Source organism: Porites lutea, chromosome 12 (assembly GCF_958299795.1).
Source record: "Porites lutea chromosome 12, jaPorLute2.1, whole genome shotgun sequence".
Taxonomy (NCBI): Eukaryota; Metazoa; Cnidaria; class Anthozoa; order Scleractinia; family Poritidae; genus Porites; species Porites lutea.
In genome coordinates, this window is record NC_133212.1 from 5820636 (window position 1) to 5838135 (window position 17500).

Consider the following 17500-nt stretch of genomic DNA (forward strand, 5'->3'; position numbering starts at 1 on the left):
CAAAGAAAATCATTTTTACAGCTTGCCATTCGGGCAAGCTGAAGCTAGCATTTACTAGCCCAGATCTCATTTCAACTAGCCCCAAAAACTTTCTGACTAGCAGAATTGATTTCACAGTTCTTCTGTTATTCGAATTCCTCAAAAAACATCACTTGCCCATTACGCAAGTTAAAAACAGAATACACTCGCCCGATAGCAAAATCCACTAGCCCTGGGCTATCGGACACTACTTTCTTTGCACACTGATTATACACCTAAGCCTTGAATTCTCAATCAGTTTGGGCTGTCACAAAGGGCTGCGGGTAAATGGGTATTTCCCTCAGCTTTCACGAGCATAACCACCCTAGTTCTTTCATTCTTTCATGGTAATGAACAAAAGAAAAAATAGAACCAAAGGTAGTTCATATTCCCCACCAACTAAAATTGCAGATACCCTGCTATCCCTCACAAATAAGCCCTGAATGCAAGATTTGTTTCATCACCTCCCCTCCCCCCAGTCCAATCTTTTGCTTTATGACTATATTGATGACTTTATGACTATATTGATTGATTGAACTCTGTACCATCCCCAACTCTCTTATGCTTTTAAAATCAAGGATAATATGACTGCTGGACATACTAAGCTCTTGCTTGCCTGAATACCATGCCTTCACTGCAGTAGCTATTCCTAGCCTCCCACGTAAACGTTCTTAGGCGTTTATCACAGGTTAGTGGGGCAGGAACACGTAATGAACCCCTAAGAATGTCTGCGTGGGAGGCTAGCCTGTTTCAGGCTCAGAGATAGTCAGTTCAGCAAAATTGAGATAGCGCGAACACGAAAATAAAACAGAAGGAAACTGGGGTGGGGAAGGGCAGCAGAGCCTGTAATCATTTGTTTACAAGACTTGTTCTGGTATACCAGCTCCTGGTATACCTTCTGTTTGTTCAGAATTGACAGGTTATATCAACACTTCTCAAGAAGGGTCATTACTGTCACTCAGAAAGATGGCATCCACAAGCATGAGTTAGAGGAATTGGCTTGGTAACTTCTGTCTAATGGACAAGTGTCTGTGAGATTATATTATGGTGCAGTGGCCAACTTACCATGCCAAAGCTCCACCCCAGTCATGACTCAGCAAAGTGCAAGATTTGTAATCAAGTGCCTCAATCTGTAAATAAATTAATAAATTGTATTAATATCTTTTCTGAGCTCACATTATCAATCCTATACATTACAGGTATTGATATAAAAAAAATTAAAAATTTTCTTTTACCAGCTGCAAGAAAACTCCGAAAACCTCCTTTGCAACACAGTATAATATAAAATATTATAGCCCTTATTTCTGGATTGGACAACATGTACTCAAAGCTGTACAGGCATTGAAGAAAAAATTTTATTATTCTTATTTATTTAATTTTTGTTTTGTTTTGTTTTGTTTTTTGCATTTGTGATCTTTTCACAAAATCTTCTAGACTATGATCTTTAATTTAAAAGTGTCCTTTGAATCTACAAAATATTTTATAACAAAGTTTATGAGGTGCACACAGAGGATTAAACATTTTTCTATTTTCTTCACTCAATCTGCTGTTTCAGCAATACATGTAAGTGCACTTACAATTTCTTTAATATCGTTAACCAATAATGACGTCTTGTAGTGTTCTCGCCCTTTAGGACTGTCACTTTCACCATAGCCCCTTAAATACAAAATACTGCTGTAAGAGTTGACTTTTTAAAAAAATTCTTTAATTCTGTTTTTCATGAAATCAAAATAAACTGCTGAGAATGAGATGGGGTATGGGCATATTCAACAGTTTTGAATTAAATTACCATGTGACTGAGCTATAATTTCTGTCAGTCTCAAGGATGCCAAAAATAAGTTAGCTAACTGGACAAAAATCCCACATTTTGTTGTGTAACTTAATTACTCAGGTATGTTTTACAGTTGCGGCAGCTGTGCATAATACAGTTTGGCTACTTGCAATTTGTATTTTACAAATCATTATATACTTTTTACAGTACCTCAAATCTACAGCAACCATCCTGAAATTATCACTAAAAGCTTTCAGCTGATATCGCCAGGAATACCAAAACTGCAAAGTGATGTTAAAAAAGGGTCAATGGTTTTCAATGCATAATATTTTCTAAGTTACTCATTAAATATATATTTAACTTCTTTGTATTATCAATAATAATAATAATAATAATGGTTTATTAACAGTATTTCCATGAAAAATGGCTCTACATCTGCAAATAAATTACAAAATATACTTACAAGTAGACTGTCATGGAACTGAATTAAATCTTGAACATTTATTGCTACTCAAAGTTTCATGCCTCTTGCGAAGCAATCATCAGGCAACTTTTATTTGCATGTTTACCCTTGTTAGCCCTTACTAACAGGTGGTCTTCTGTGTCTAAGGCACAAATTATAATTACTGTCTCCGGAGCAAAATAATGATTTATTTTGTCATGTCCATATCAATCTTTTATATCTGAATTGAAAATATTTTAAAATACCTAAATATGTATGTTCCATTTGTTAGCATTTCTTAAATATCTTCTTTGTTTTGCTGCTGCTTTTGACTAATTACTATTTCTATTCTAATTTTTTTTAAATGATATTTTGGAGTGAGTCCTCTCAAGGCGTTTTTTGTTTCTCTTAGGGTATGGTAAACTTCATGAATAAAATTTAATGATCAAATAACAAACCCTTGTACTTCTAGATCCAGATGGCAGGATGATTTAAACTTTTTAATGGCTTTGGTTTACAAACAAATCTGCTGCAATGACAGTAAAAATAATAAAACAGTAGCAACATGTGTACATTACCTCAGGGAACCCATGTATACACAGCATAAGTGGTTTCCCCGTGTCTCCTTTAGCAACATAATGGATCCTGATATTTGATGCTGTTCTCAGGAAATGGTGTTCACCAAGCTCAGGGTCAAGAAGGCATTCAGGAGCTATAGTGAAATGAAAACATCAACTCTTTAACAGTCAAGCAACCCCCATAACCATTTTATTAATGAATAATTATAAATATAATAATAATAATAAACTCTATTTAAGTGTCAGGTACTTTAGCTTAATGAAGCTAATTGGGGACCCTATGAAATAAAAAGATATATATGTACAGCAATAAAATCAAATATTTACAGTTAAAAAGAAAAAATAAATAAATAATTCACATAAACAAAGCAAGAATATGCAAAGCAGAATCCTTTAGCACTTGTTAAACTTCAGATTTATTGATAAAGCATAGCCTATATGACAGGCGTTTGTGGTCAAACTGCAATTAATAACAATCACACAGGCAGCATGATTTTTCCTTTCTTTCTCCTAGTGAGCAAAACAAGCCATTGGGAGACTTCTCAAAAACAGTCAGTAAAACTCATCTAGCTGACAGGACTTTTCCTTTATGTGGTTCTTTAAATAATAGAAGAAAGCAAATAAACTGCTTTCTTCTATTCTCCTTTCAAGATGAAATTGATGCCTTCAGTTTCTAATTCTCACAATGAATTCCATACAGAAATGCCATTACACTTCACTGACAACATTTTTGTAAATGATTACTTAAAGATTGGCTGGGATGTTGATTTCAACCAATCGGGTTAAGTATCAAGGCTGTGATTGACATATATGTTATGAAAACTGACCTATTAGGATTTTAATATTCATTTGGTGGATGTTTATAACATTAAAATAATGGCCTCCTTACAGGCCTTTCCCACCCTCCCTCCCACCCCCCCTCGCATTTCTCTTCTGCCCAAATCCCTTTTCCCTTCCTTCAAACACCTACCACGCAGCAGTGTGGTAATTGAACACTGCATTGACCAGGCCTATCTTAAAGTGGGGTGTTTGCGGTAATGCGCAAGTGCATTGTGACAGCTTGCAGAATAAAACACACAGGCCAACACTACGAAGAAGAAGACATCAACTGTGAATCCAAGGAATCCAGGAATCTGTCTTTAAATTCGCTCATCCATAGCTCTACGTCGTAAGCAAGTGAAGTCTGCTTTTTCTAAAGTACTCGTGAGTGTTTTTTTTGTTCTCGGAGAATGGTGTTTAGGAACGAAAAATCAATTTTGTGAATGGAGTCTCGGGAACCAACATCACAGGCACCCGGCAATACGATGTTCTCAAGAGTCTTTGGAGATAGAGAAGCTTAGCTGATTGATCTGTTCATTTGCTGATAAGCAATTGAAATTTGAGCTCAGTTTAGGATGATCTTTATACTCATACGCTGTGTGTTTTTTTCATTGGTCAGGTGCTATTTGCAGGTATTTCTAGGTTTATATAGGGTGAACAGAGCGATCAGTAATAAAAGGTTTTCTGCAAAAGGTGGAAAAAGGCAAGGAAAAGGTGCGTTATAAATTTTTAATTAATTATTATTTAGGTTTGTTTACAAATTAATTTTTGTTTGCCAATCGGTGACTGCTTTGTTAGCATGGGTATGTAAAAGACCTCAAAAAAAATACATGTAGGTAAATGTTTGTTTCAGAGCAGGACAGGGCTGTAAATCTTATTCTTATCGGCTGCAACATATATATCTGAGGAATAGCAAAGAATATGAATTATGGGGATATATAAAATCAAACCAAATGTCCTGAAATACATGTACTCCTGTGTAAATTTCCTTGCGTGCATCCAACTCGCTTCTGATTGGTTTAAAAACAATCAGCTACTGACAGAACTCACACAAGCGTGAACCTGTCCATTTAAAAAGTTCAAATGCCCCAGAGATTCCCCGGGGGGGGGGGGGGGGAGGGGGATAGTGAAGTTTCAAATTGATTGGCGCCTTATCCTGTGATAGCAGAAGACACTGTACAAATACAGGGAATAACATTTCACGGTTACGAATAGTAAAAAAGTGTTTCACTTGTGTTTACTTGTTCGATTTGTTTATTTACCTGGCGTCCTTCATAGCAGTTCTTTGGGGGTGAGGACAAAACATGGACCAGGGGTCCATGGACCCCCACCTTGGATTGGGTCCATGGACCACTTTCATGGCCCGGGTCCATGGACCCCCTGTCATGGACCGGGTCCATGGACAGTTTTTTTAAAATAATGAGAAATGAACAAAAACAGAAATAGAGCAAAAATAAGGTTAAAAACAACAACAACAAACAATACTCGATTGATCAGTATTATTCAATGCACGACTTTTACCTCATGCCAAAATGCTGCTTTTTCTTATGAATTGTTTCCTCTGATGGGTGGATTATGCTTTGGAGGAAAACGTTTTGACTGAGCAAATGTGAATTTTTTACTGCTTATAGTGAAACCTGTATTAAGCGGGCACCCTCGGGGAATGCTGTAGTGTCCGCTTAATACAGGATGTCCGCCTAGTCGCCTTTTCTTGCGTGGGTTGATTTACACGCGCGCTCGCGTTTAGCACGCTCTACTATCTCTGAGGAAAAATGGGGGACTACTCGTGGTCTATATGAGGGGTCAAATGCCATTCAAATGAACAATGGAAACGTTCAGAATACTCCCCGAGAGACTATGATGATATACGTTTGCACTAATTTCTTTACCAAAGTGGTCCAATTGATCATAGTACCATAAACACAGATTGCAACTCAAATTTGAAGAAATCAGGTGAGAGAAACAAGCTCTATACAAACAAACAAAACAGAAAACAATACTGTACTGTGAAACTAATCAAGTCACGTTTTTTAATGTAAAAATCGAAAAATTTGTGGGTGGCAATTCGAGGCAATCTTTTGCATTTCCGGTGTCTGGCATATTGGGTGGTGGAATTTAATTATTATTGTCTGTTTAATACAGGTTGGCAACAATAGAAATGACCATTTCAGGTACTTTTTAGGTGTCCGCATCCGCTAAATAGAGATGTCCGTTTAATAAAGGTTTCACTGTATTTCATGCTGAGAGGTCAATGTTTGGTCACACTGGGCTCAGCTTGTTAGCGTTTTCAGCAGGATGATTAATTCTCATGGATAGTGATTTACAGATCCGAATATCGAAGACGTGGATTGTAGCTTAAACTGAAGTTAGCTACATCAACTATGGACAATTGCGATGTGACTCAGTCACGATTGCTCTAAAAGCAATGAATTCTAAACTTCAGCTTGTTCATAATGCGAGTCTTTGTACGGGAGCGCGTGGGCTTAACAGTCTTCTTCTTCGTCGACTGTACATGTGCATGCAAGCAGAGCTACGTAAGCACAACTAAATATTTGTGAACAGCATCTTGTCAAATCTTATTTTTGCTCTATTTCTGTTTTTGTTCAATTCTCATTAATTAAGAAAAAGTGTCCATGGACCCGGTCCATGACATGGGGTCCATGGACCCGGTCCATGAAAGTAGTCCATGGACCCGGTCCAAAGTGGGGGTCCATGGACCCCTGGTCCATGTTTTGTCCTCACCCGTTCTTTGGGCAGTCAATGAATCGAAAACAAAGATTGGTATTAAAAATATAAAATAACCTTTAACTAATCATCACAGAGAAAAATTAATGACATGGGTTTTTATGGTCATTACGAAAACCAGTTTGTAGTCCCCCAAAGTGAGCTTACTAACATAAGCTTAAGCTAACAGTTCGCTTTCTTCTCCACGTGCCGCTTTAAAAATAGTATGCTCTGTATGGGGAAGCAATTTTGCCAGCTTTCTCATTAATTGATGTAAAGCTAACGTTTCGAAGAGTCCCTGCTGTAGTGAGCACTATCAAACGCAAAAAGATGACCGAATTAACTAAAGATACATAGCACAACAGACAAGATGAGTTTGCACCGGTGCAAATTCACGTTACTTACGTTTTTCTCGTCGCTTTCCTCTTCTCGGTATTTCAAGCTTCCTAATAGCACTCAACAACAGAGAAAAACATACCATAAAGCCATAAAACAAAGCCAAACTGTATACGAACAGAGCCCTAATCAATTGGTTCGCCATCATGTACCGACAGCGACCGACCAAGGTATCAGGACTTAAGTCACCCAAGGACACTCATTTTCAGGTGCTTGTTAGCAGGGGAGGGGAGGGGGAAGATATTACCCCCGCCGGATTTCTTTTGTTTAATAATGTTTTTTAAACTTTCAACATTTGTTCAGCTAATAAATTGATGTTTAAGGTGGCGAGGGGTACAAGAGCATTTGGGCGTTGGTGTGTGAGGGCACATTTATCCCGGATGGCAAAAAGGGAGGTACGTAACATTTTTCACTTTTGTGTTTTTATCCCGACGGCGGTCTTTAAGATCCAAGAAGATTGCCCCATTATCTTGCTCTCAAAGACCATTCTAACAAACTTAAAATGCCGGGAAGAAATATTCTGACTTCAAACTGTGTTTTAAGAAAGCTACTGTGACCCCGGGGAGGGGGGATACTTCCTATATCATGGCCCTATACGGGGCCGGGGGCTCCGCCCTAAAGGGCTACCTTCAGGTATATGAAAAACTAAAGATAAAAATAAATAGTCCAGAAAAAGTTCTGATTTTGCAGTGATTGATTTATTTTAAAAGACATTGCATTCACAGCAGTTAGGGAGCGGTCATTAACTATTGGGGCGGGGGGGGGGGGGGGCAAGAAGGCCGGTATTGTTTCAAAAGTGAGGGGCGAAAAATTTTAGCCCCTCTCAGGTTAACAGCCCAAAAATCCTGCCCCCTCCAAAAATGTGTGCCCAAAAAATTCTAACCCTCCCCTAATAACATTTTGAGTGTTCGAATGTTGCATCGCAAGAATTCATATCAGCGTAACTTTGAGGCAATTATTTCATTGGAATAAAAAAGTGTTACTATTTACAATATTTTCGGGGGTAGAAGCGGAATCATTTGCATCTTGATATTCATGATTCCTGTCGTTTTTTACCTCAATAATTCATGATTTTCTTCCAGATTCATGATTCACGAAGACTTTTGATCACCTATTCATTTAATGATGTTCTCATTAGCTACCTAAGGTACGCTAAAACGGGCAACAAAAAGGGCGCAATTTGTTTTGCAACATGGCTACAAATCAAAAATGAGTTGAATAGTGATGTTGCTCGTTTTACCACCCACGAAAACAAACCTTGCAACCTTATTTCTTGCAAGATATGGTCGAACATGGGTGGTAAAACGAGCAACATTGCTATTCAACTTGGTTTGCAGCAATATGTTGCAAACCAAGTTGCACGATTTTTGTTGCCCGTTTTATTGCAGCTTTAGTCTTGTTTTGTATAGTTTCCTTGGTGTTCAAACTTCTATTTTCACCCCAGAATTATGTAGATTTTGGACCACTGCTTCTCGGTGCTTCTCGGCATCATTCATTTTGTCCAGGTATGGAACTGAACATTAAGCAATAGTGTCACTGGAGAAACAAGTGTTACTGTCAGCCCCGAATGCACGAATTATATAAGGGGGTTCAGGGGCATGCTCCCCCCGGAAAAAAAAAATTGAAAATTGGAATCTCGGAAAGGACATATCCTGCATTCCTTGGATCGAAAGCAATTAATTCATACGTCTATTTTGTTGAGCTTTCAGTTCTCAGTCTCGTTATTCATAATTTTCGTGCGCTGTTTTCAAAGCCATTTCAAAGTCAAGCAAATTGCAAGCTATTCCACGTGAAGTCACTCCTCATCTCCAGCCAATCAGAGTGCTTTTTTCAGCTTTGAGTATGCAATTCTGTTAATATTACTTGCACGGTCACGGTATTTCAAGCAGTGCTTAATATTTCAGTAACACATACAAAACCCATTTAATAGTACGCGCACATCGCCCAAAGGCGCCCAGAAAATTGTAACCCTCCCCTAAATGCGGGCTCAGAAAATTTCAGCCCTCCACAAATGGGCGACCAAAAAATCGCAGCCCTCCCCCAAAATTTACCAGCCCTCCCCCACCCCCCCCCCCCCCATAGTTAATGACCACTCCCTTAAAAGGGATGAAAAGTTCTGATAAACTTGTTGAAAGAAAGGGGTACCGTTTCTCAATACAAGGTGTATGAAAAGCGAACCTGTTTCGTGAAAAATGGTTTATAAAAGGGCAAGGGGTTATAGAGCTCGGGGCGGACCCTCTCCGTATAAAGCTTGTTGAGTACCACCCCCTCCCCCTCTGGGATTCTGCCAGCTTTTTGGAAACCATGTTGAATTTACTATTATAAAGGGAGATCCAATTTTAACAGAGGAGAATTCTTATGAGCTTTTTTTTTTCTTTCCAAACAACACTGTGGAAAGGCCTGGGGTACATGTTATTTAGGGATTCCAGGGATTCTAGGTTTGTCCCCGGACAGTTCCCTGACAGGTTTTTTTCGTTTTACAATATGGCGAGAAAACGGGAACCGAAAGGCAGGGCTCGAGTGGAAAAGGAGGCAGGTGTTCCATTTTCAGAAGAGAAAAGTATTGTTATTATCACAGGTCATCTAATGATAGAAGTGTACTTTCTCAGTCCGTGACTATCTTATGTTCAGTCCCGGGTATAAGTCATTCCGGGGGGGGTAGGTACTTCCTTACAAGGGGCTAATGGCGATGTGACGCTGGATGGGGTCGCATTTTCACCTCTGGATTGACTATAACGGGATCGCACTTTCAATGGAGTTACTAGAATGGGGTCTGACATTTTCGGATTTTTGAGGTAAAAAAAGTTTTTCAGATTTACGGTTAGCAAACGTACCAGAATGTTTGTACTGTAGGTGAAAAGTGAAGTACTCTTCATTCATTATAAAGTACTGTAGATACATAAATAGAAAGTAAAGGTGATGTTACACGGGACGATTCAAAACGACGATTTTTAGCGCAACACAGCGTAGCAATGTTGGAACAATGTTGCGACCATTCAAAATAATGTCGCAACAATGTTGTAATGCTGTGTTGCGCTAAAAATCGTTGTTGCGAATCGTTCCATGTAACATCGCCTTAACTATGGTGGGATCGAGAAAAATACATTTGCCCAAACGTGACTAAGATGGGGTCTATTATTGGCCACCATTATTATTGGCCACTGCCGTTTTTTCCGACTCAACTAACCGCCCCTGGGTATCCGAGGATAGTCTCCAGTTGGAGACGTAAAATTAATGTCCCCAATTAGTACTTTCGTGCTAAATGCATTGACACTCAAATAAGTGCATTTTTTTTCTTGCTGACCATGAGAGTCATGAACGCACTTTCTAAAAACTAAACCCACGAGGCTCTAACTTAAACCAAAACAGGAACTCTGATGTTGGTAACAACCATAGTCAGCTATAACCCAAAAACGTGCTCACTTCAAGGACTGACACTCAAGTTTTATAAATGATACTATTACAGTATGTTACAAAAAACCCTTATAAGGTAATAAAATTCCAAAACCTGTCTATACAATTACGGATTAACCTTGATATACAAACCTAATTATAACGAGACTCTTGCTAGGCACGAGTGAATCTTCAAGTGCAAACATAAAATCAGCTAAGTAAATACTACATGACAAAAATCTTCATAACAACCTAGAACCTGTAAGACCTCATGTTGAAAATTGTGTGGTCTTAAGTTTACAATAAGAAATTATTAGTAAAGCTATTCAGCAAATGGAGTTTTAAATGAACAACTTCAACAATATACTAACAAAAACTGAAAGCTTAAGAACATTAACAAAAACTGAAAGCTTAAGAACATTTACAGGGGGGTCTAGAAAATTCAGAAAGTGGGGGGGGGGGAGGGAGGATCTGCAGGACACTTTCAAGCTATATATTAGTGAGATTTCTTCAAGAAAAAATTGTAAAGTTTCACAGAAAAAAAGGAGGGCGCGATCTCCTCAGACCACCCCTAAATCAACCCATGCATTATTTACATTGAAACATTATCCTTTTCCATCATTTATGTGCTGTTAAAAATCCGGTTTCGCAATTCACAGGAAAGGTTTGACAATTTGACGTATCCAGCAGTTGTCAATGTGGAACGGAAATCTTTTTCTGTTTGTTAATCATTTCCCGGTAATTACTACAAAGTGCATTTTGCAAGTGCTTCCTTAAAAGTATTCTTACTGAATGATGGAAAGCAAGTCTTTGGTTGGTTATCTTTGAATCCAGAAATGATCAGCATGCAGATCTAAGCTCTGTTATCTCAGCGAAAGATAAAGATTCCCTTTGATGGCCTTCTGCTCTCATAGTATCTTCCTCAAAATAGCAGCAAGCTTTCCCATGGTGGCATTAGTAGACAGTCCTGTTCCGGTTTGCTCTTGAAGGTTTTTGATAAAGGACCTCAGTGGTCATGGGCTTACTTGTGAGGTACTTTCTTACTTCCATGAGGGCTCTTTTCATTACCGGTTAGAACTGGGGTACTTGTTCCTGGACCTTCTCCCAACCCACCCGAGAAAGATGCCGGGGATAAACGGGGTCTTTTGCTTTCCGTAATTTCCTCTTCGCTGAAAAGTCCTCTTTTACCGGCCCCTGCTGGACGCTTCTTAGCTTTTGCTGAAAAAGAAAAGGAACAGTTCATTCAAAAATTGCTTGCATACCTGATAAGGACCAAATACAACAAAATCCGAAATAGTAAAAGTTCTTGCTGAATAGGCTTTATTAAATAAATGATTACTCCATAAAATTTCATCCGCAGACTGCGGAAAATAGATATTTCACCCCGGGTTGGTGGGGCTATATTCACAGGGAGTCTATGGTCACGTGCATAGGATGGATAATCCAACGCAGCTATTACACTCTCAACTCTGTTTGAGAATGCGTAATCAAGGGACCCTGGGTTAAGGTTCAAAGATGTTGCTAAGAAAACCGGAGAAAGGGAGAGACATCGATCTCGACCGTTGTCATGTGAGTGCTAACGAGAGATCAAACTATGATAAACACTAGTCTTAAGTCCATCATTCTTAGTAGCATCGGCTGACAGCAATGATGATGATTTGCCACAGCAGTGTTCTATGCTTGTATTTCACTTACGATGCTCTATATCTTATAAGTCTTATCAAGCTGCCATTATTTCTAACCTTGTAAAAACAACGCAGACGTTCTCTTCATTTCATCCCGGTCCTCGTCGCCCCCTCTTGCTCGTTCGAGTCCTCGTTCGAGTCCTCGTCCTCATCCTCGTCGTCGTCGTCCTCGTCGCCCTCATGCTCGTACTCATCCTCGCTCGCGTCCTCATCCTCGTCGGCGTCGTCGGCGTCGCCTTCATGCTTGTGGTCGTCCATGTTCGAGTCCTCGTCTTCGTCCCAGGACTCCTTTTCTTCATCTCGTTCCCACAAGTCTTTTAGCCCACGTGCTTCTTCTGGTAATTCATCCTCATCTTCACTTGATGTCTCTTCTGCATTAAGGTCATCTTCAAGTTTCAAAGTTGTTGCATCTTCTGCTATGCGAAAACATAGTGAAAAACGTTTCAGTAGGACGATAGCGCTGTTGTTGTTGTCGCATCATTTTAAAATGGAAAATAAATTCTTCTTTAAAATTCTTTAGGTTACCTCTTTTCTTTTACTTAAAGAGTAAGGCCAGGAATTTGTCTTATGTCCTCGACAGGACAACAAGATAAATAAAAACAAGGAACAAAGTGTCAACTACAATGAATTTTCACCATACATGGAATTATATCTTTAAAAACATTCTTTCATGAACAAGAAATAATGAGCCAGACAATGCAATACAGGTCTTTATGATGAAGATAATAATAACAAAAATAATGACGATGATGATGTTGTTGTTGAAGATGATGATGATAATGATAAGAGCATCAAAGAAGTATTGTGGTGAATTGTAACCTTGCAAAGAAAGCAGTGACATGCTTCCATATAGAGCATACAAGTGAACAATTCAAGACCTTATTACACAAGTAATAGTAATAGTAATAGAAATAATAATAATACTAATAATAATAGTTGATACCTCTATAGCGCATTTTAACATAGGTACACGATCAAATGCGCATACACAAAAATGAAACCTATATAGAACAAAAGTTATACTACCTACTGCATTATAACTGAAATTATGTACACTTTCAAAAGCTACATCAATAATTTAGCATAGCCAAAAACGAGCAAGAAAGACATAAAAGAAATAAGAGTAGAAAATAAAAGAACCTCAGTGTACGCTTCTATAAAATAGTAGGTCTTACTAAGAAGTTTCTAAAACTTATCGAAATTCGTCAATTTCCTAATATAGTCCAGTAAGACGTTCCATATCTTTGGAGCAGTTGCAGCAGATGATTAGGAGCCCATTATACAGTAGCATCCTTTATAACAGACGTTACTTAACTTTAATATTTCCCGCTTCTTGATTGGCTAATAAAACTACAGCTGTTACACATGATGGTGATGCAGGGATAAATAAATAAATAAATAAATAAATAAATAAATAATGATTTGAAGGTAGCACATCCACAAAGTGGTTCTTCGTCTACCTGATTCCTGGTCGAATGGGAATTTGGAAATGTTGATTTTTGAGGAGAGAGGAAAACGGGAGTACCCGGAGAAAAACCTCTCGGAGCAAAGGAGAGAACCAACAACAAACTCAACCCACATATGGCGTCAACGCAAGGATTTCAACCCGGGTCACATTGGTGGGAGGCGAGCGCTCTCACCACTGCGCCATCCTTTGATGAAAGCAAGCGGAAAGAAAGTAGCGGAGAGGCAAAGGGAGAACTGAAGAAGAACAGTAGAGGCAGAAAAAAACGACAGGCAAGGTGATGCAACTGGGAAACAGTAGCCTGTGTATAGCTAACCACTCCCTTTAAACAACTTAGGGAGCTTAAGGAAAGGCGTTTTAGAGCGACGCACACCAACCGGAAGTGAACTTTTTGCCGTTCTTGGGCAGTGGTTGTGCCCAAATCATCGGGCAGATCGTCTCTATAAGAGTAAAGAATTTAGCAATATAAATTTGTTATAAGCATCAAGGCATACTAAAAGAGAAAAGGCCTTACTTCTGGTTGACGTGCGTTGTTCAAAAAACGTCTTTGCTTAACCTTCATAATGTTTGAGGGGAGGGGTGGCTAAAAACAGGCTAGATCACAGCAACAGCAGCAGACAAAGACAGATATTGGGGATCAAAGGATCAAAATATCTCACCATCCAAAGATGAAAAGCTGTCAGATCTGTGATCCTCTTCCTTTGAATCCAGGTAACCATCTCCCTCAGATGACACATCACTATCAGCATCTAAGCCTTTCTTAGCCATTTGCTCAGCATTGTGTTTGTCTCTCTTAGCTCTTTTGTCTGTGAAAGAAAAGAGTAATTAAGCTTATAATGCACAAGATACGAGGAAAGTCAAACGTTTACCATAACATATACGACCATATGCGACCTAAAATAGGTGCGGCCAAATTACCCATTTTACCCATTGCCCACGGGGAAGCGGCTTCTTGTGTGACCGATTTTCCCAAGGTGAAATTCAGTGCCTCGGGGAAATTTCCATGGATACATCATTCCAAACAAAAGAATTACCCATGAAAGTTCCCGAAGTAAGTTCTATTGGTGAATAAGAACCTAAGGCGGCTCAACCAATCACAAAAGATTGAAACGTACCAAAAAGTAGAAATCACGTGTTGTTTACGTGCCGAATCCGCCTTGGCGCCAAACTGGAATGCAAAACCTCAGCAGGATTTTGGGCGCTTCTGTGAATGTTTTTTCTGTACTTTACAATTTCACATAAATTTAAAAGCAACTCAAAACACTCGTCAGTTTTCTTTACATGTGTTCAAGAATTATTTCCTTGTGAAGTCGCTGCAAACACTTTTGTAAACCCGTACTTTTGACTTTTGAGCGAGAATTTGTCTTTCTTTAAAAAAAATGAAGTCAACGTCGTCCTTTTCAGTCTCAAAATTTAAGACGGAATCTCTCTTTCTAAGTTTAATTAATGTGGAGCGGGTGTTATTAATACGATTATGTGAGATTCAATGTTTACAACAACATTTACCTCAAAACTGCCCGGTTCACGTTTTTTCTTCCCTTTGGGCAATTTATAACTGTATAACCGCAACCAGGGCAGTGACCAATTACCCAGTGTGACCCCAACCTAAGCTATTTCCCCAATGGGAGCTTAGGGGGGAAAGTCAAGTGTGACCGCACCTAATGTATTGTATCTGGGATCAGTAAAACCCCTAATTCTCTTTGAACTCGTTTTTTTAACGTAGATATTTGGTACTGGGTTTGCCTGGGCTGAAAGCCTCCTTGACGTCATAGGAGGCAAACAATGTTTGGATCTTGAGGTTAGCAAAATTGAAAATTGCTTTAATATATCGCGGTGTTGAACTCCATCTGTAGTTTGTCCGAATAAGCAGCCCCAAATCGGAAATTGTGTTTGCCTGAAAATTTCTTTTTGGATGTAGCTGACTTTTGATCTAGGCCACTTTCCTTTGAGACAATCATCCAAACGCGGATTTTGCCTTTCTTTACTAAAACTAAAAACACACTCCCAATAGATTTGGTGATAGATTATATCTAAATCCCATTTATAGATTCACAATTAATGAGTTTGTTTGGGCATGGGTCCAAAAAAGTTACACCTGTCGAGCATTCTACGTTATTGCAGGCGTTTCACACAAATATTCTTAAAACGCTGAAGAATCCATCTTCGGGTTTTTACTCACGTTCCCTTTGTCGCATCAAGTCCAAAGACTGTGAGATTGTGCAACGATTAAACCTTATCGGATTTTTTCTAAAGGAACGTGCCCTTGATTAAAATCATTAAAAGCTAACAGCTGGAGGAGACATTTTTAACTTACCAATGATTTTTGCTTTACCTTGTTCCTTACTACTGCCTTTATCATCATCCTCATCGTCATCATCTTCTTTCTTGGATTGTGATAAATGCCTTTCAGCTTCATGAGTAATCTGCAAGGACTAACTTTCATAAGAAGAAACTTGAAGATACGGAAAGAAGAAATAGAGTGTAAACAGAAACTGTTACAGTCAAACCTGAATTAAGAGATGTCTTACTAGCGTCCCAAACATCGACTCCATGATTAACATATGTAAAGCGTCATGGAGTTTATCAAATTAAACTCATTTATAAAGTTGTATGAATTTCATATATTGGAACTGCGGAAGAAAAAATGCAAAGACGATCCTCGCAGTTAAAGACGCAACTTATGCTTCTGTGAAAAAAAAAACACCTAAAAACTTCAGCCTTTTAAATTTTAACACAACACCAACGCGATAAACCTTAAAGATTGCGTAAAATCTATCTAGAAGAAATATAATTTCCATAATAAAGTTTTTTGCGTCTGTTAGCAGTCCTTCATGTACCTTATTTGGTGTTTTGTTGAGCCAGTGCTTGTCTGCTTTAATGGCCAGAGCACGTTCCTGATACTCCTTGGCTTGCTCAAAGTCACCTAAATCCCTGTAAATCAAAGCTAAGTTATTGTAGCTTCTTACAACATTAACATGTTCCGGGCCAAGCTTGTCCAGTTGGATGTCTATAGCATGTTGTTGATACTCCTTGGCTTGCTCAAAGTCACCTAAATCCTGGTAAATCAAAGCTAAGTTACTGTAGCTTGTTGCAACATCAACATGTTGCGGGCCAAGCTTGTCCAGTTGAATGTCCAAAGCACGTTGCTGATACACCTTGGCTTGCTCAAAGTCACCTAAATCCTGGTAAATCGAAGCTAAGTTATTAAAGCTTCCTGCAACATCAACATGTTCCGGGCCAAGCTTGTCCAGGTCAATGTCAAGAGCACGTTGCTGATACTCCTTGGCTTGCTCAAAGTCACCTAAATCCTGGTAAATCAAAGCTAAGTTACTGTAGCTTGTTGCAACATCAACATGTTGCGGGCCAAGCTTGTCCAGTTGAATGTCCAAAGCACGTTGCTGATACCTCTTGGCTTGCTCAAAATCACCTAAATCCCTGTACATCAAAGCTAAGTTATTAAAGCTTCCTGCAACATCAACATGTTGCGGGCCAAGCTTGTCCAGTTGAATGTCCAAAGCACGTTGCTGATACACCTTGGCTTGCTCAAAGTCACCTAAATCCTTGTAAATCAAAGCTAAGTCATTATAGCTTGTTGCAACATCAACATGTTTCGGGCCAAGCTTGTCCAGTTTAATGTCCAGAGCACGTTGCTGATACTCCTTGGCTTGCTCAAAGTCACCTAAATCCTGGTAAATTGAAGCTAAGTTATGATAGCTTGTAGCAACATTAACATGTTCCGGGTCGAGCTCTTGAAGCTTAAAAGTGAGTGAATATTGAAAATATGTTTTTGCTTCTTCGAATTCACAGTGCATTTGACAAATATTTCCAAGGTTTTCGCATTTTTTAGAAATCTTTTTATCATGAACTTGATAGAAGTTATCTCGCAAAAACACTTTGTCAGTTACCGTAGTTAAAGCTTTCAAATGTGTAGCGATGTGTCTGGTGTTTAGTCGCTCATTCTCTGGTGGAGTTGCGACGATAAATTCGTTAAATGATGTAATGACCCCACTAACGACCTCATCGCTTTGGCTTTCTGGACACTCTTTTGTTACAGTTTTTATAGCATTATGCACAACCTCGTGAAGTCGAATAAAACAGCCACCCTCGTAATCTTGGAACAGCAGAAGTGAGCTTCTTTTTAATCTCATGCGAATTAATTCTTTGTCATCTTCATCAAACTCTTCATGTGCGTTCATGATGTAACTAACT

General features: G+C 38.9%; 3 protein-coding genes across 3 annotated transcripts in view; all 3 read right to left on the bottom strand.

Annotated features, from left to right (window-relative positions):
* LOC140953604 (epoxide hydrolase 4-like) overlaps positions 1–6914 on the bottom strand; it is a 9499-nt gene extending 2585 nt beyond the window's left edge. Inside the window, exons 1-5 of the mRNA XM_073403022.1 lie at positions 6758–6914; positions 2810–2943; positions 2000–2070; positions 1596–1674; positions 1084–1148 (exon numbers count right to left, since the gene is read on the bottom strand). Coding sequence (XP_073259123.1) covers positions 1084–1148; positions 1596–1674; positions 2000–2070; positions 2810–2943; positions 6758–6896 — 488 coding nt within the window. The 5' untranslated portion in view covers positions 6897–6914. The remainder of the gene's footprint in view (positions 1–1083; positions 1149–1595; positions 1675–1999; positions 2071–2809; positions 2944–6757) is intronic.
* Positions 6915–9802: 2888 nt separating this feature from the next.
* Positions 9803–17500, bottom strand: part of LOC140953614 (uncharacterized) — a 46819-nt gene continuing 39121 nt past the window's right edge. The window contains exons 3-6 of the mRNA XM_073403031.1: positions 15624–15723; positions 13951–14097; positions 11884–12242; positions 9803–11359 (exon numbers count right to left, since the gene is read on the bottom strand). Of these exons, the coding sequence (XP_073259132.1) occupies positions 11911–12242; positions 13951–14097; positions 15624–15723 (579 nt within the window). The 3' untranslated portion in view covers positions 9803–11359; positions 11884–11910. The remainder of the gene's footprint in view (positions 11360–11883; positions 12243–13950; positions 14098–15623; positions 15724–17500) is intronic.
* LOC140921734 (uncharacterized) overlaps positions 15970–17500 on the bottom strand; it is a 19265-nt gene continuing 17734 nt past the window's right edge. Inside the window, exons 2-3 of the mRNA XM_073371742.1 lie at positions 16971–17500; positions 15970–15977 (exon numbers count right to left, since the gene is read on the bottom strand). The exon at positions 16971–17500 is cut by the window's right edge and continues 983 nt beyond it. Coding sequence (XP_073227843.1) covers positions 15970–15977; positions 16971–17500 — 538 coding nt within the window. The remainder of the gene's footprint in view (positions 15978–16970) is intronic.